The 18,534-nt window shown below is 38.9% G+C and overlaps 5 protein-coding genes across 5 annotated transcripts; 2 read left to right on the top strand and 3 right to left on the bottom strand.

The window, feature by feature from the left end:
- Nucleotides 1-129: 129 nt before the first annotated feature.
- cox6a1 (cytochrome c oxidase subunit 6A1) lies at nucleotides 130-2,749 on the bottom strand. Its single transcript, XM_087808001.1, has 3 exons — nucleotides 2,611-2,749; nucleotides 389-531; nucleotides 130-317 (listed from the first exon to the last, which is right to left on the bottom strand). Exons 1-3 carry the CDS (start codon nucleotides 2,708-2,710, stop codon nucleotides 231-233), a joined length of 330 nt encoding a protein of 109 aa, XP_087664127.1. The 5' UTR covers nucleotides 2,711-2,749; the 3' UTR covers nucleotides 130-230.
- A 2,206-nt stretch (nucleotides 2,750-4,955) lies between these two features.
- Nucleotides 4,956-6,829, top strand: LOC148088400 (C-type lectin domain family 4 member E-like). Its single transcript, XM_087807880.1, has 7 exons — nucleotides 4,956-5,062; nucleotides 5,128-5,211; nucleotides 5,275-5,364; nucleotides 5,424-5,474; nucleotides 5,535-5,674; nucleotides 6,446-6,561; nucleotides 6,631-6,829. Exons 1-7 carry the CDS (start codon nucleotides 4,993-4,995, stop codon nucleotides 6,782-6,784), a joined length of 705 nt encoding a protein of 234 aa, XP_087664006.1. The 5' UTR covers nucleotides 4,956-4,992; the 3' UTR covers nucleotides 6,785-6,829.
- A 57-nt stretch (nucleotides 6,830-6,886) lies between these two features.
- On the bottom strand, nucleotides 6,887-8,334 carry pla2g1b (phospholipase A2, group IB (pancreas)). Its single transcript, XM_087807755.1, is given in 3 exon segments — nucleotides 6,887-7,005; nucleotides 7,067-7,200; nucleotides 8,153-8,334. Coding segments are annotated over 3 exon segments (435 nt in total).
- A 1,212-nt stretch (nucleotides 8,335-9,546) lies between these two features.
- On the top strand, nucleotides 9,547-10,603 carry LOC148088398 (phospholipase A2-like). Its single transcript, XM_087807633.1, has 4 exons — nucleotides 9,547-9,607; nucleotides 9,668-9,824; nucleotides 9,896-10,023; nucleotides 10,351-10,603. The coding sequence occupies exons 1-4, from the start codon at nucleotides 9,568-9,570 to the stop codon at nucleotides 10,473-10,475; spliced, it is 450 nt and encodes a 149-aa protein (XP_087663759.1). The 5' UTR covers nucleotides 9,547-9,567; the 3' UTR covers nucleotides 10,476-10,603.
- A 1,224-nt stretch (nucleotides 10,604-11,827) lies between these two features.
- Nucleotides 11,828-15,940, bottom strand: prkab1b (protein kinase, AMP-activated, beta 1 non-catalytic subunit, b). The gene is made up of 8 exons (XM_087797312.1): nucleotides 15,696-15,940; nucleotides 15,402-15,564; nucleotides 14,960-15,129; nucleotides 14,806-14,899; nucleotides 14,638-14,752; nucleotides 12,749-12,882; nucleotides 12,616-12,684; nucleotides 11,828-12,002 (listed from the first exon to the last, which is right to left on the bottom strand). The coding sequence occupies exons 2-8, from the start codon at nucleotides 15,546-15,548 to the stop codon at nucleotides 11,925-11,927; spliced, it is 807 nt and encodes a 268-aa protein (XP_087653438.1). The 5' UTR covers nucleotides 15,549-15,564; nucleotides 15,696-15,940; the 3' UTR covers nucleotides 11,828-11,924.
- Between the last annotated feature and the right edge of the window lie 2,594 nt (nucleotides 15,941-18,534).

Below are 18,534 nucleotides of genomic sequence, written 5' to 3'. Positions count from 1 at the left end.
CTTTTGTTGATTAAATTAAAACAGTATGTGAACTAAAGAAAAACAACGGACAATAGAAATAGTGTTTTTGGTAATGAAAATAAACTTCAATACAGTTACCAGCAGCCAAAAAAGAAGAGAAGCAAGATATAAAGTTAATATTTATATTTATTCAGGTTTCATGTTGCTTCGTGGTCCAGAAGATGAGAATTCTTTATTCTTGTGCCCAAACCAGAGTCTGGTAGTAGAATCTAATGGTGTTCCTCGTAGCCATCAGGAAGGGCATTCACCTCACCGTTGTGGAAAAGAGACTTGTTGCCATCTCCCCACGGGAAACGCTAAAACAATCAAATCAAGTTTATTAAACAGGATCAGAAAAAGCTGGAAGAACAGATGGAGCCACAATCACCTTGGAGCGGATGCGGAGGTGGCTGTAGGCGACGAACTCTGGGTTCTCATGAGTATGAGACGTTTCCTTCAGATACGTGTTCAACATGCACACAGCAACACCAGGTAGGGCCACCACAAAAGTCAAGATCTTCCATGTCTTTGCTGTAAAATAAAACAGGATCAGTCCAAAGAACAAATCTTAATTACCAAAATATTCTAATCGTAGACAAAACACTTTAAGAGAGTGAACTAGGGGCTGGATGGGCTATATGGTATGGTATGGTATATGGTAACGATTAATCGTACTTGCGATATAGTCGCATTATTCAAAAATGAGATAATTATATGGTAGAGGTTATTTTAGGTTTATTTAATTTGAGCCTTCAAAATAACTTGCGAGCGGAGAGAGACGCTTGAACAACACGTTGATCAGTGACGTCCAGAGAAGCCAAAGAGCAGCTTAAGAAACAAACTATAGTGTTTAACAACTTTATATCCTGACATCGGTTCGTTGAATCGAGACGTGTGTCATGTCATGTCTGTATGTGTGTGCGCTGCTCTCGCCTCTGCGTGTGTGCGTGCGCACCACCGGAAAGAACCTGAAAAACTGTGCAGAAATATGCAGTAAGAAAAAGAAGAATGACTGACGTTTTCACTTTTCTTTACTCTGCAGTTAAGTTTCTATGATTTATTATTGACTCAAATATAAATGTTTACATCACACTTTTAGCACGTTTTTACAGTAGTTTTTAGTATTTGCAGTGCATATGTTACATTTGTTTGCAAGTGTAATTATAGTAACTAAATAAACCTTCTCCCTTTATTTTAAAGTATGCTTAATTTGCCTTTATCATAAAAATTACTTAACTTCATCTTGAGAATAAAAGAGAAATACATTTTATCGTAAAGTTAATCATTTATTGTGTTAGATTAAAAAAATGCATAAAAAAGAGGACATCAAAAAAATTATTGCAACCGCAATATTAAGGAACAAAATCACAATTATATTTTTTTCAATAATGGTTCATCCCTACTTCATGGTATTTGTGGGGAATACACTTATTGGCTCTAAAAGAGCTTTCAGTTGCATCTCCCAAGTATTTTAAATGCCATGCCTATAGTAATATTTTAAACAAATGCAGCAAAGTCGTATTTACTGAAAAGATGCAAACTGTACAGTAAGTGTTACTTAAAAAATGTATAGCCTTAAGTGACATTTACAAATGTTTGGTAACTTTGCATTGTAATTTGACTTATGGACAACCTTTCTTACCTTAATCACAGTCTGCAAAATACACTTAATTTTTGCATTATTGAAGATTTTTGTACATCTAAGGTACTATCCCCAATCTTCTTCTTCCACACTATAAATACTCAAAAATTACATATCTTGTTTAAAAAGGGACTTAAAACCCTATTCAGGGACACTTTGTAATAATCAAATAATTATAATGATCTAATCTATACCGTTACAGTGAAGAGATTAAATATAAACCATGATATAAATTAAAAGGTAATAATCCCCTGCCTTAGGGCGACAGTTAAATCTGCCCAAACTGAATATTTTCTCTTCATTTATCGATCATCATCTTGAATTATACATTTCATTTACTTAAGGAAATAAATATACTTTATTTAAATAAAAAATGTTTTTTTTTTTTTAGACACGTACAAAACAAAGTTTAGATTTCATTAGGAAACATTAGAATTCCTATAGTTAATGCATTTAATTTCCCAAGGTTCCCAACGTGCAATGTTCCTGCGTTTGGATTTATAATATATAGATCTTCATAGAATGTTCTATGCAGGCTACTATAATAAAGCCACTAACTAATGTTAGTCGATCCGTTCATACATCTTATGTTCCGTCACAGTTAAACACAGTATCAAGGCACTGTTGAAGAATGAAAGGTCTTATTCATACATTGAAAATGTGGGGAAATGACCGTCTTGTTGTTTACATTTGTTCTACGTCCAAAATAACTTCAATGACTTGACTTTACAATATCCGGTAATTGACCTTTATGTTCGGTGACAAAAACATGTAACAACCTATCATTTTATAACCATAACAAGACAATAAATGTAGTGTAGTTTTATACTGTTAAGTTAGCACCTCACTGACCTACTGTATGAGATAGCACTAGTACCGTTGGTCGCGCAAGGTCACAGTCGATACATATTATTTCAAGCTCGCAAGACTTCAAACCAAAACTATCTTCTTGTTCTTCTTGCCATTACCTGACTGAGCGCCATGACCAGCTTCCGCGGACAACTGGCGCCGAGTCTGCAACACAGCAGATCGGAGGAGAGCTTGAGAGACGCGTCTGAGAGCCGCCATTTTGATTATGACAAATCGTTGGACCGGAAGCGACCAATACTTTATGCGCCTTGCTTTGGTCGTGCTTATTTTCACAGCGACATCTGGCGGCCGAACCGATAAAATTCATATATATTAGAATAGAATAGAAAAGCTTCATCCCCAGAGGGGAAACACACTTTTACAACAGCGCAGTTAAAAAATAAAAAAAAATAAAAGAGATAATACAAAATAAAATAAAAAGATCTTAAAAATATACAATTATTTACAAAATTAGAAATGTAACACTATTAACAAAATACAATAGAATAAAATAAAATAAAAATAAAAACAAAAAAAGTAAAAAATAAAATAAAACACACGAGAGGAAAAACACACTACGGATTAGCATCAGGATATTTAAAGTAGAGAGTTAAATATCCTGACACCAGTTGGTATGAAGGACCTTCTATAACGCTCCGTCCTACACTGGGGGTGCCTGAGCCTGCCACTGAAGGAGCTGGCCAGCTCCTCCACGGTCAGGTGCAGTGGGTGGAGAGTGTTGTCCCTGATGGAGGATAGTCTGGAGAGTGTCCTCCTCTCTCCCACCTCCTCCACCGAGTCCAGCGAGCGGCCCAGGACAGAGCCGGCCCTCGTGACCAGCCTGTTCAGTCTCTTCCTGTCCCGGTCAATGCTGCCTGCTCCCCAGCAGACCACAGCGTAGTGGATAGCAGAGGCTACCACGGAGTCATAAAAGTTCCTTAAAAGTGGTCTGCACACTCCGAAGGACCTCAGTCTCCCCAGGAGGTGGAGGCGACTTCGGCCCTTCTTATACACGGCGTTGATGTGTGTGGACCAGTTCAGTTTATTGTTGAGGTGAACACCCAGGTATTTGAAGCTGTCCACCAGCTCAATGTCCGAGCCCTGGATGCTCACCGGTTGATGTGGTGGGGACTTTTTCCTGAAGTCAATCACCATCTCCCTTGTCTTACCGGTGTTTAAGCAAAGGTAGTTGCTCTCACACCAGTCAACAAAGTCCTGGATGACTGACCTGTACTCCAGCTCGTCCCCCCCAGACACGCAGCCCACAATGGCCGAGTCGTCAGAAAACTTCTGGAGGTGACAGCTGCTGGAGTCATAGGTAAAGTCTGCCGTGTAGAGGGAAAAAAGGAAAGGTGACAGCACTGTCCCTTGAGGCACCCCGGTGCTGCAGATGGTCACCTCAGACCTGCAGTCCTGCAGCCTCACATACTGCGGTCTGTTGGTGAGGTAGTCCATCGTCCATGCTGCCAGCTGTGTCCCAACTCCTGCGTCCTCCATCTTCTTCCTTAGCAGCGCCGGCTGGATGGTGTTGAAAGCACTTGAGAAGTCAAAAAACATGACTCTCACAGTGCAACCGGCGGCTTCCAGGTGAGTCAGTGCCCGGTGCTGCAGGTAGATGACGGCGTCATCCACCCCCATCTTTGGCCTGTAGGCGAACTGCAGCGGATCCAACGCAGAGCTAACCGTCGTGCGTAGCTCGCGGAGTACCAGCCTCTCCAAGGTCTTCATCAGATGGGGTCAGGGCGACTGGTCTGAAGTGGCTTGGTTCCTTCGCGTGCACCGCCGTGGGAACCGATATATTCTTTTCCAGCGTGATTTCTGAGAGATTTGAATGGATTGAAGATTTGAGATTTGTATGATGTCAATATCATATATTTCCAATAAATCGTGTGAGCACATCCCACACGTTCTTCTTGTCTGTTGAAGTAGTGGATAGTAGATAGTGGAAAAAAAAGTTTAGGTTTGCATGAAGTAGATTACATTACTATATTACCATATTACCCACAAAACAATTAAATCCATACATTAAAAGAAGCATTCAAATATTAATTTTAATGTCCAGTTGCAAAGCCCACATTCATTGTAGTTCTTTATTTATCCCTGGTTTATTTTTTAATTCAGTGGCAGTTACATTCTAGTTCACAGTTTACTCTGCAACCATTTACAAATGTATTTTCTAATAGTTGGAAAACTAGTCATGCTGATATAAAAAAAAACAAAAAAACTATAATATTGTTAAATCTCAACGTGTTGTCATAAATGTCTATTGGACATAGTCTTTCTCTTTAAAGGGGAGGACTTGGGGATTTTTGTCTCTGTTCAGAGTCCATCTAGTGAAAATCAAATATTGTACTTGATGACGGTAGGTGAAGTCCTACTTTATAACACACATTATAGATCTTATATTGAAACATAAATGCTGTCCAATTCAACTTGTTGGTGTGAATAACATTTGCTTTTTGAAAACAGCTCAGACGTGACTTTGGGAACCTGTTCTAGAGATGGAGTCTCAGTATCAGCAGTTTGGACCAGAAAGGAATTCCGTGCATGTGGAGCAGAACTCAGCTCGAGGTACAAAAACTCAACAATTTCAGAGGTCACCTCAAATGCTGCAGATGTCTTCTGTCTTATTTTAGGTCTGAAGCGGTTCCTGAAGTTCATCCTGTATGGAGTTCTGGTTCTGCTGCTGATGATCTTAATGATTGTTACAGGAGTTAAATGTATGTCACCATTTATAACTGTGTTATAACATTGGCACTCATTTCAAAATATGTTGTTTAAAGTCTCTCAGGTGAACTATCGACTGGCTAATGTCAAGATCAATCTGGAGAGGATAAGCCATCAAATATTGACTTCATCATCGTCCAGCTCAGGTAAAAAAGCCAAAGATCTCTAGCACAAAACTTGACCTTTTATCTTTCCTACGTTATAGATAAGCAAACACCTGTGGATGTCTCGCTACAGTCACGTGTCCCAACAAGAGGTAGTGATGAATATTATAAATAAAAAATATGTTTCTGGATTCATTTGATTTTGCAAACAGGAAGCTGCAGAGAAGGATGGTGGTCCTTCCAAAGAAGCTGCTATCTGTTGTCCACAACCTCAGCGACCTGGAGTTCAGCAGAGAAGCAGTGTCAGACGCTCGGAGGGCATCTGGTGGTGTTGAACAACGTGGAAGAACTGGTGGGACATTTATCTACATTACAAAGCATTTAATGATTTCTTTGTTTAACCCTGATGCATTGATAAACATAATAATGTCGAGCTCAATAAAACAATGAATTTACACTGAATGTTAAAATATTTAAGTACGACAATGTCAGTGATTTGCAGTCGAACATTGATTTCATTAGGTTCTCCAGTTACAGCAACCTTAAAAAGCAAACAATAAATGCAGATTACAATTATTTGTTTAAGATATTAGAGTTCAAATTGTAGTTCAAAATGTTTATTCTATTTAACATATACAAAGTGGCACAGTCTTATAACAGTTTGGGGTAAAAGGTCAAAATAAAAATGGAATATAAATACTTAACACATGTTTTAAAATATTAAAATCTTCAATAAAACCCCAAAATATTATATCTCAATCACTAGCTGCTTATATTGTATGGATTTTACTTTGTGCTATGCTAAGATAATGGCTATTTTTTAACTAATGATAATACATTTGCAAAATTAGTTTTATGTAATGTTTAACATGGTTAAGCATTTGCTTTAAAAATAACTATTACTTACTTACTTTTACATGAGTATTATTACCAAATTAGAAAAACAAAAGTTTTATCTGATTGGTTAAAATTAGTCTTGGTTGGCAAAGAGTTTCACTTTGAAAAAAAAGAGATTTTTATTTTTATTTATTTTTAATTAATTCTCTTTCATTCAACTAAATTCCATTTGATTCACAAATAATGTATTTGTAGTGTGACAGGCGTGTGTTGCTGTGTGTACCAGGACTACTTGTCTGAGATATCTGAGCTGAGGTTTAACTACTGGATCGGACTGGTGGAGCGAGCTCACGAGGGACACTGGAGCTGGGTGGACGGAACCGACTACGCCACGACCCAAAAGTAAGACGGGAGAGTATGGAAGTCCTCCATGGCTGCAGCTGCACGTTTGGACTATTGTGTTGTGTTCAGGTTCTGGGACAGAGGTCAGCCAGACGACTGGGACTACAGGGAGAATGGCGAGGACTGCGGTCAGCTGCACGCTGCTGCCAAACGCAAACGCAGACTTTGGAATGATGCCGACTGCCTCTTGACCTACAGATACATATGTGAGGCTCAGGTCTGAGAGGACCACCCTGGTACAATGAAGGAATAAAGAATGACAACTCTCTCAATGGTTTAATTTAACATCATAAATAACAAGATGAACAATGCTGCAGCACCTTAATCACTTGCAGCGGTCACTGGGCAGCCCAACGTTCTCTTCATTGTACTCGGACCTGGCGAAGCACATGGCGGCCTGTCGGTCACACTCGCAAATGAACTGCTCGCAGGGATCGTTTCTCTCTGCAGGAGGAACGTAAGTTTAGAGTATGAGAGATACACACTAGAGAAGTGTCCGTCTCACCCAGACATGTGACGGTCTTGCTGGCCTTGTCACATTTGTAGTTGTACAGCTCAGTGTAGGGGTTGTCCAGCAGGGGCCAGCAGGAGTCGTGCTGCATGGCCTCACTGAAGCACCGGTCGTGCACCTGGCAGCACCTGCAGACACATTTCACTTGGTGATTATTCAAACCTCTGAGGCAGGGGTAGGGAACCTGGTCCAGAAAGAGCCGCACTGGGTGCAGGTTTTTGTTCCAACCATTCAAGAGGACACATTTTATCCAATCAGGTGTCTTAGGAGTGTAATCAGTTGATTGTCAGTCTGGTGTTGCTTGTTCAGCTGAAACCTCATTGGTTAAACTGTACATGCTTGATCGGTTGGAACAAAAACCTGCACCCACTGCGGCTCTTTCTGGACCAGGTTCCCTACCCCTGCTCTGAGGCATTCAACTGTTTGCTTTCATAGCTAGAGTGCATGTTTCTTATGTCAGCATATTTAGTGGTTTATGGAACTGAAACAAATCCAGACTGAGCAGAGAAATACATGGAGCTTATGGGTAGAACAGTTATTATATCATTACATTACTTGAAAAAAAAATCTGTGCTGAACAAAAGCAGCAACCAAAATCTCTTTGAGAAAAAAAAAAAAATCATATTGAAAGGCTAATAAAGAATTGTTTCTTAAAATTCTTAAAATCTAAGAAATGTAAAATGACTCAAGATAGTTGTTAGAGAATGTGTGAAAAGTATAAAAACAACAATTATAGTATTTAGCATAAGCTGTTAGAATGAGAGAAAACCAGAAAAATAATAAATTCATCCCATGATTGATAGTATTTAGTGTAAAAATCAAATATACATGTGTGTGTGTGTGTACAATATGTCAAGGGTTTCTCATGAAGATGCGGATGTACAAGCAAAAACAAAAAGAGTTAATTAGTTAAAAGATACGACATTCAAAATAAGACAAGGGAACAAAATACATTTCTTTTAAATGATAATATTGCCTAGAATGTCCTAAAATTGGTGCATAGGTTCTCTAAAGGTTCTGTCCATGTGAGGCACCATGAATAGGAAATGATATTCAGACAGTGCATCATCATGTCTTCACCCGTCAAGCTCATCCACTGGTGTCCCTGACCCTCCCAGTCCACAGTAGCAGCCGTAGTCAGAGAAGTCCAGCAAGGGCCAGCTGTCTGGCATGGTGCACAGCATCATTTTCCGAAACTGCCAGATAGCCCTGTAGCCGAGCACTTAGAGACACAACAAGACAAGTGAGTTCAGAGAAGACATGATCCAGAGACGAGCAGGAGTCTCACCGGCCGAGAGGCTGAGGAAGACGAGGGTCAGTGACTGAGTCAGATGCATCTTGAGGACCAGGATGAACCCATACAACCGACCCCTTATATAGGCAGCCCCCTCCATAGGTTGCACCAGTGACCATATGCTGAGGCATTCCTGGACAGTGTTATCCATACATTACTCAACCTCAGGATCTACCCAGTTGCTCTCACTCTCCACACAGAGACAATAATTTAATAAAACCCTCACAAGTCCCGAACACACACAACAGTACGTCGTCAACCTTTGTCATGTGTTTTATTTTAGAACTAATAGCTATTATAGTCTTGTGAATGTCTGTTTTGTGTATAATTGCGTCAGTGGAAAGCTGTGGGAACAGCAGTGTTGACACAGCTGTGTGAAAGATGTTGTGTCCGAATGTTTGTATATCTTGAAGTGGAAGCGTTTTACTTGATCTCTATGTTCTCTTCAGTTTTGACAGTAGTTTGGACACCATGCTTGGACATAGGGAGGTTTAAGGTCCTGCTGTTGTCCTCTTATTATCCTAAACTGTTGTCATGGTTGAAAATAATCGTGGAGAAATAATAACAACATTAAATCAGAATATCTCTTTCCATGTGAGCGCTCTGGACACATTTGTTTACCTGCTTTAATTGTTCCTTTCATTTGTTTTGAAACCAAAATAGATCCAAACATCGAGCTTAAAGCTGCTGGAGTCGACTGAATCTTCTTGTCCTCAGTCATCGCAGAGATCTTTCAGGATTTCATTGTTCTTTCAGCTGAGGAGGACACAACGACTGCTGGACACATAAATGAACAAACTCTGTGTATATTTGAATGTTAATTGTGAAAAAAAAGAACTATGTTAAAAAAAAAAAATTGAAGCCAAAAAGAATTTAAAAAAAAATAAACAAGTGATACAGTGCAATGGCAGAGGTTATGATAGATTTTACTACTGTTTAAAAACAGACTAACTCAGAAGTTATGCGCTTTGGTGGTGTTCCTTAGTCAAATCAGGCTTTAGGATGGTTTAAAGGTTAAGTCACTCGTATGGAATCTTTATACCAAAATACATGGGAAGTTAAAGTTATCTCGGTTGAAGTAAAGATGAAGCAACACACCAACACGCCACCCAGCATGTCTCCACCTCCGTTCTTCTTATCTCCATTCTGCTGTATAAGAACCCGTTCCTCCACACACAGCTCTATCGCTGTGACTGTGACCATGAATCTGACGACTCCTCTCCTGCTCCTGGTGCTCTCCGGTAGGACAAACTCACAATCCCTTGACTTGAATGAATAACTTAATGTGGATGTTTCCTCAGCCTGCCTGGTGAGCAGTTCACTGCTGCCCAGAGCAGTGTGGCAGTTTGGAAAGATGATCGCGTGTGCCCAGCCTGGAGTCAACATCCTCAAGTTCAACGACTACGGCTGCTGGTGTGGACTGGGAGGAAGCGGAGCTCCAGTGGATGACTTGGACATGTAGTTTGTTGATACATTTTCAGGGAGACCACGAAACAACATAGACTCATGTTGTGCTTGGGTTCTGTCAGGTGCTGTTACGTCCACGATAAATGCTACGAAAGGAGCAGGAAAATTCCAGGATGCGACAACGTCGCACAACTTCCTCACATCCTGGAGTACAAACACTCCTGCTCCGGCCAGGAAGTGACCTGCTCAGGTGAGGTTCTTTCCAACTCATAATAAGGAATGAGAAATATTCTTTTGATGGAAAATATTATAGACTTTCAAGATAACATTCCGATTTTAGAGTCAAAATCATTGTTTTAATATATTAGCAAAAAATATTTTTTAGGGGGAGGACTGGAATGAATTGAGAGGTTTTAATCCAAAGGACAAATATATTTTATCATTTTGGCTCCTTTGTACTCTTTAGTAAAAACACAATCAACTGATGTTGGCGTTGTGTGTGCCCAAATATTCAGAGCCGGTTTGAAAATTAAAATTTGATCTACTGATTTCTTATTCCACTCTTGTGTTGGAACAGCCGGCAACAACAAGTGCCAGGCAGCCGCGTGCGAGTGTGACCGCGTCGCCGCTCACTGCTTCGCTGAGAAGGAATACAACGAGGAACACAAGAGCCTGGATTCCAGTGTGCACTGTGTGGACTGAAGCATGCCCATTACAGAAGTCTCACAAAAATGATTGTGTTCTCAGAATCTTTTTTCATATCTGTCTGTAAGATCAGTCCATGCTGATGTGATTCAAGGGGGAAATAAAGTTGTGTATAACCTGATAAAGCCATTAGAAGGTTTTAACTTTTGAGGTAGTCTTGGCTCGACCATAATGACTCCTTGCATATGTGTCACTTCCTGTTTGACAGTAGAAAATGAGTTCTCAAACACTACACTCCCTAGATGAGGAATTATGTGAGTCGCAAAAGAAAAACAGAAACCAATAGTATCATTCAGAGAGCACAGACCTCTGACAAGCATCTCCTTAACAAATATTGCTATTTTATTTTACCCATTAGTATAGCCCAACACTGTTTTATGGTGGCAGTGTGCATTGCACACACAAGCAATATTAATTGAAATATACATATTACAAAATGAGGACCGCGTCATCAATCGATCCAAAATATCGTCATGATGAGGAACTTACTGAATTTAGGATAGGAAGACTTCAACATTTGAAAAATTTGAGTATGTTAGGATAGTTGGGTTTTCACATTAGTTAGTTAATTTAAATTAACAATCATGACTCTAATTTGACCACCAAACTGAGAGTTTTGTGTTTTCATATGAAGTACTGAGATTATTTTAAGTTACCGGGAAGATAAAACCTAAAAACAGCTTTTAACTCTAAAAAATTCTACATGGCAAAAATGGGCAATACCCGGACAAATAATTTAAGACAGTGGTTTTAAGAAGATTTGAAAATTTGAATCGTGTGAGTAAGTCAGGAGATGGGCTTTCACATTAGTTGCCATTGAAATGAAGAAGGACTTTCCTAAACTGTTCTCAGTCATGTGACATTACTCCTGCAAGGATCAGAGGTCATGCCTTTGTAGCACCTGCTACTGTCAAGTATACAAATTAATCTCTTTAGATGTCAATTATGCTTTTGAAAGACTATTTTGTTCTCTGTTTAAGTTCATTTCAAGGTTGGGCTTATGTGCCGGGAAACATAACAAAATATTCACACTATAACACACTATGACAACAGGTCCAGACACAAATTATCTATCCAGATATGAAACACATGTATGTATTTGACAAACAACAAAACAACAGGTGTTGACCTAAAGATTGCAGCTGACATTTTTAGTTAGTTTAGTACTTTACTGATACAGATGAGAATCAGCACCTCTTTATCTGAGTAAGTGGTTCTTAAAAAGATATATTTTATTTAGGGAGACACTCAAGCGCTGTCCTTCCCCAACGTGCTTTTTGCAGGACTTTACAACTAGAAAAGACCATATGACAAACAAAACAAATAAACAAAAGACAGACTATGCTCTATTACATTATCATGATATTTATTATACAGTGTTTTTTGTAACATCAGGTAAAAACATTATCAAAAGTAGAAGAAAAAACTGTTGAGAATCTTGAGGATTCATATTGGCTTGTAGAGAAGAGTGGTGACATATTTCTTCTTGTATCGGTGTGTCCCACTGAGAACCATCACACCGTCCTGAAACACAAAAGTCAGCTCAGGAACACTTGGGAGATGCAAGTAAAAACTACCAGGGGAATTGGGGTACCGGAATTATATTTGGATACATATAGAAAACTAATAAAATTAAGGTGAGAGTGTAATTACTTTGTCTAAGAGACATCATCCCTTCAGGGTTGTTGACGTGGATCTTACATCATTCGGTGTCTTTTTGGTACACTTGCTAGCTTGATGCTAATGTTGACAAGCTAATATTGATGGCTGGAATTTTTTTTTTTTCCCATTAAGCTATCATTATGTCTTTTTTCATTCTTGTCGTATTCTTTATCTTTATTCTTTTTCCTTTCATATAAGAATTAAGGAGAGGCACGAACTTCAGCATTTCAGGTGTGTCGCGTTAATGATGCAAAGATATGGGCGAAACAGTAATGTGCCACAGTTTAGGTCAGTCACTTTTTGAATTTGTGTAAAAATTTCAGAGTATTAAGTAGTGTTTCAAGAATGGTTTGGCAGGTGTGTAATGTCCCTCCCCTCAATGTTGAACTCAGTTCCCCCTCTGTTCATGTGTGTGTGTGTGGGTGTGTGTGTGTGTGTGTGGGGGTGTGTGTGTGTGCGTGTGTGTGTGTGTCACCTTGATGGACAGTGCATACAGGTGGTTGAGCATGACGTGGTTTGGTTCTGGTAGCAGCGTGGGGTCACACTGTAGGGAAGAGTTGAAAAGAAATGACTCGTGGCTCTTTTCTGAGATCATGACTGAGACTCACAGAGATCCCTGTGTCCTTGTTGAGCAGCACTTGCAGCAGGTGTGGAGGCAGAATCGGAGGGTGCTTGATTCTGTCTTCTGGTTTGATGAGATAGGAGTCCTGCATGTAGGGGCCTGGAGGGGAGCTGGACAAATCTGGACAATAAGAAGTCTAGTTAATGCCACATTAGTCCAGGAAAAGTTACCCTTTGCAGAGGTTGACTGACACACAGCTTGGGCAGCTTTAATTATGTCATTATGATTTATGACTATTAGTTTAGTTTAGTTTATAAAATTATGTTCAGAGTAAAAAGTACTATAAAAACTTTAACAATCATTTTCGTAAAAGGTACACTTTATTTTCGAGAAGGAACATTTGCACTTTTTTGAACCCACCAGCTTATACAAGTAATAATCTATGGATTATTACAGGTTAATAGACTCCTTGAGAAGCTCCAATCCAGGTGCATGCACACCTCATGATGAATACACACAGATAAATACAAGTGATGGGTGACTTTGTGAGATGTTGGAGAAGGCAAAGTAAAGAACTCTCTCGATTAAGAAAAAATTCAAAAACATTCAAAGGAAATAGAAAGAAAATTAAACTGATTTGAAAATCTCGTAGGCTGTTACTGCTAATTGAGACATTTTTTAAGACTCTCATCCCTCGTTCCCTGTCAATACAGTCATGTATAGTCATGTTACAATGTGGACACTTGCGGCAGATGCAGCCTATATGTACACTAAATATGTATATATTTTAATTTAGTCGCCATACATTAGTGTGCTCTATAGCCAGTAAGTTTTTATACCCAAAATAATGTCATTCTTCAAATGTCTACAGTTCCACAGCATTGTGTAAACAGCTCAAATAAGATATATAACCTAATAAGAGGACTAAATGGGAAAGTGATGAGATGAGATTCTAAATACTTAGAATTACTAATATTTCAAAGCCACATACAATCCATATCTTTGTGTACTAGACCACCTGTGATCTAATAACTTAACGACATTTATCATGTTTATGATGCTTCAGACAATTCTGTTTTATAAATTAATCAAGTGCTTTGGATAGAAGGAGCTTACCTTCTGCCAGGTATTTGTTGATGTTTTTTCCTCAGTAGTAAGTAGATACATATATTTTTCATTTATGTGTATATTGAGTTGTTTCATTTATAGAATAAAATGAATATACCAACCACTGGCCGATGCTTATGCAATTAAGTGCTAGCTTGTGTGTGTATCATGTGAGTAACAGACAGAAAAGAAACCATGCAATGTCATAGCTATTGATGTAAAAACTGCTTAAATATAAGCTCTTAAATTAAACTCAAATGTTTGTTGTTATCATGATATGTGTAACTAACCCTTGGTGACCGGTTGGCCGAAAACAAATTGTTATTATAATAGTTAAGTTTCATCTTTAAATGTTATTTATGAAAATACTTTACATTTCAGTTCCCAAATAAGTTACAAGAAGTATCATGGATACATATTATTGGATGTAAATATGACAAAAAATACCCTTTTTATGATAAAACTGTAAACAAATGAGACCTATACGGACCAGAAAATCCAATTTTTCTACCCGTCTGCTGTCCGGATTATAAATATTGTTAAATATATTTAAACGTATTTAATTTGATTTGTATTCATTATTTTTATATGCCATTTTATGGTTATGTGTCTAATTCTATTTTAATGTATTGTGTTTTATTTTATTAATATTTTTTTTATTTAGTTTGATTATTACATTTATATATTCTGTAATGCCAGCACAACAAATTCCAGTGTTGTGTTTAAAAAGCAGGCTATAAAAGTATTCTGATATATTATTAGTACTGTATATCTGAAGGTATTATTGCTTACAATCCACCACTGATAAGTTTCATCTTGAGTTTGTACCTGGGAGTTCAGCAGAATCCTCTGAGTCAATCCTGAGAGCATCAAAGACTTCAAAGTCGGTGGTCTTCACCTGGATGACATTATTAACGGTCCCAGTCTTGGACGTCATCACCGCCTGTTTATGAAGGGAAATGAGACCACTGCAAAAACCTTCGGTCTCGTACTCACCCCTGTAGGATCCAGGGTCCACTGGCCGTCCACGCAGAACTTGTACTGGTGCTCTCCCTCTGGCAAATCCACGATAGCCACAAAGTTGTTCTGACTGGTCGCAAAACAGAACCCCTGTCACTTCAGGAATACGCTCACATAGATTCTTAATCACCTTTTGTTAAGCGGGATTTTGGTGGTCCAGTTGTTAAAAGACCCGGACACGAAGACCTCTTTGGCTCCTCCGGTCCACCTGAACACAGTGGGCCTGGCCTGTGTTGGACTTTTGCTGTCGCTGTCTAGATCCTGTTGCCAGGCCAGAAACTCCTGGATCTCCTGTGGAGCCTGGACATGATGGAAGTCAGGTTTCATTTACACAAATAAAACTATGTGTTAAATGTATCTATGTAAGTGCTATGTTTCCTAACCAACAGAAATACTGGCTCCTGCTTCATATCGTCCCAGATTCAGTATTTGTTAAAGTTAAATATTGGTTTTTCTAACAGTCTGGGAACTCAGCATTTCGGTGGTTGGTGCTCAAATGACACACATGTGAGACAAAAGTGCAACCTCTGAACATTTTTATATCACGTCGGATCCAGCCACGCAACACTGACCTTGGGGTCGTCCCTCTGGAACAGATCAGCATCGTCGCTGCTGTCTATCAGGATGTTGGGCTGAGCCTCCTTCCCTCCTTGTTGTCCATCTCTGTATGACCTTTCACCCTGACCCCCGCTGGCCCTGTCACTGCTGCTGTTGCCCATGCTGGAGACTGAAGCCCTGCACATCAACACTGATGAGAATAATGACAGCACTCTGTCTGACCGCTAGAGGGCGGCGGAGATGTTTCTTATGAATGTGATATCAGTCTATTTTTTAAAAAATACTTGTTAAATCCAGCATATACTTACCAAGGTTGTTTCGCTAGAATAACATGAAAACAACTTAGACGCAGTCGCTGAGGTTTGAGTTCTCACTGCAGCTCCTTCTCTTCTTCTTCCGCCACACATGCAGCGGTTCACATCCACAGTAACACAACTGTTTCTCGTTTCCTTCTACACAACACACACCTCTCTGTTGGTGGACTTTAGTCCGCGCTGTTGCCTGCTTCACTAGGAACTCCAGTTGTGAGCCACAGACAAAAACATTCACCTCCTCTTCCGCCTCAAGTCAATGTTTAACCCGAGAGTTGCCAGAGAGCGGTCAGCGCATGCGCATACGGGACTCACTAGTATCACTAGGATCATATATCTCCCTGATGAGCAGAAGGTAAAAGCATCTGAATATATTGAACCCAATAAAAGGATGCAGATCATAAACAACACGAAGGGTGTTGATCAGTCTCTGTACAAGGTGCGTTTTTGATGGTTTGTTTAATTGCTATTGTAAGATATATTATCCCAATCTTATGGAGCTATTGAAACGTGGTTATCCCCTAAAACCAACTGATTCTGTCATTATTAAAACTAGCATTTGTACTGTTTGTTTCATATGAGATAAAACAAGTTTTGTTGTTCAATAATCAGGATATATGCTATTGTTGTGTTATATTTTGCAACGTGTTCATTTCTGCATTTAATAATAACAACTTATGTCAATGATCTCAAGACCGGGGATATACAAACTTCAAATAAATGTAATATAACAAAGCGTTTTTGCTCTCTACATAGGCTCTGTAATATCAAATGTAAATTGGCTTACGGGTTCAGAGGTCATAATTGAAGGTTAACTATCTCTCACCAATCTCCAAATAACTTTGGAGCAGTGTTTGTTCTCAGGAGTGTCCAGTTTCATCACACCACAGGACCTGCAGGTGTAAACAACTTAATGGAACTGTGCAAGTGTGTCTTGTTTTAAACTGCTGCTTTGTAACCACGAGATTATGGGATAAATTGATGATTTCAATTAGATTTTAAGGAAATTTCTACAAGAACAAAAAAGAAAAAAGTAAAAAAGCTATTATACGTTATAATTATACGTAAGTATTTTAACCAGTGTAATTATATAGGGATAATACACTACAATATTTGAAACTGATTTATGAAAAATATTTATTCAAAATCATTATTAGGGACAAAAAACGTTCCCAAGGTTCAGTTACTCCTCCTACAATATAATCATATCTGTGGAAAAGATGAAAATAAACCTGAAGTTAAAAGGGGTAAAATGTAATAATTCTAATAGGTTCACGCATATATAATTCACACTTATGAGGGTTGTATAACTAATAAAAACGCTGAGATAATTATATAGATTTAGAACATTCCCAAACATTAAAACATAACAGTTGTATCTTGATGAAAAGAGTGTTCTGCTCCTTAAAGTTTACAAGTGACATTTGCAGCTTTACTTTAAATGTAGGAAGTATTCTTTGATGCAGAGAAACAGTTGCTAAGACATGCTCGTGCAGATGACTAACAATATAATACAATAACAGATGAGCCGTCCAGAGTGAGGATGGTGAGGCAGAGGACAGTCCTCAGAGGCAACGTCTCCCGAGTCTCCTGCTTCTTCAGAAGGTCGGAGGTCAGATCCAGAGAGATCCTTCTCTTCACCTGCCGCCGCTCCAGAGACAGGAAGAGCAGGTGAAGCGCGACGGTGGCGGATGGATGGGGAGGCAGGGAGGAGAGTCAATGGAGCAGCGATGATGAAGGAGAGACTCCAGAGGGAGGAGAGCAGGCTGAGGAGATGATGTTATCTTTGGAACAGGAATGATTGAACACTCATGAATGGATCCGTGACTGCTTTGTTCAACAGAAACGCTCACTAAAAAAAATTACTTCATGCAACAGATTAAATGTGAGTTTTGACTGTTTTTAGACGGTTTCTGTTTGTTTATTAGTTGTGTTGTGTTCTTTGGGATTTGTGGTTGTGATTTCAGACATCGACGCACTATTAGGTGCATCCACACATACCGTTTGTATAGCAATGTGATAATCTTGTTGTTGGTCATCAGTGTTTCCATGGTGACGGAAGTTCAGAAAAATACTCTCCACATAAATAGACTAGGTAATACTTGCTTTCCTGCCAGAGTCTGCTGAATTTTAAGAACTCTTCCTGTTGTCCTACTTTCACATATAGCAGAGGTGTCAAACTTAAACACACAAGGGACTGTCATTTTTCAATAAAAAATATGGGAAGCCAAATGTAATGTGTATTTTCTGTGTTCACCAAACATCCCCATTAGATTTTATTTTGCAAATTCCAATATTTCCAAAAAAGTCAGGGGGTTGGACATCTTAAAAAATCTGATTTTTTTGTTTAATGTTATATAGATTTAAGTGTGATTTCATTGGGAATTTGGGAACAAGTCACACATGTTTTGAGCTACAAGTCTTTATTCCTTAGAATCTAATCCTAAAATTGTATCACAATGCAGATGAGACATGTAGTTTGTCCACTACAAACATTTGTTTGAACTCTGGTCAGTCAGACAGCTTTCCATTACTAAGATTGTGGACCATCGGTAAACTATTAGGTAGAAATGTTATTTGACCTCTAAACTTTTGTTGGTTACCTATGCTATAGAATGAGTTTCAATTACTCTTATGGTTTACCAGCAACTTGTGTGTAAGGGGGTCTACCTTCACTGCTGGTGATGAGATATTGTCACCATAAAGATATTGGTAGTTTCACTACAAACCTGAAAAAGTGAGCAGGCACATATCATTGTTTTTAGTTTGTGATTTATACTTTGTTTTGTTTTTAAGTGTCAACTGATAAAGGTTTCATGTTAGCTTGTTGTTTAGG

The sequence above is a fragment of the Callionymus lyra genome, chromosome 1, assembly GCF_982586985.1.
Source record: "Callionymus lyra chromosome 1, fCalLyr1.hap1.1, whole genome shotgun sequence".
In the NCBI taxonomy this organism is placed as follows: Eukaryota; Metazoa; Chordata; class Actinopteri; order Syngnathiformes; family Callionymidae; genus Callionymus; species Callionymus lyra.
The sequence above is the reverse complement of the archived record's forward strand: the minus strand, read 5'-3'. Positions and strand labels throughout refer to the sequence as shown.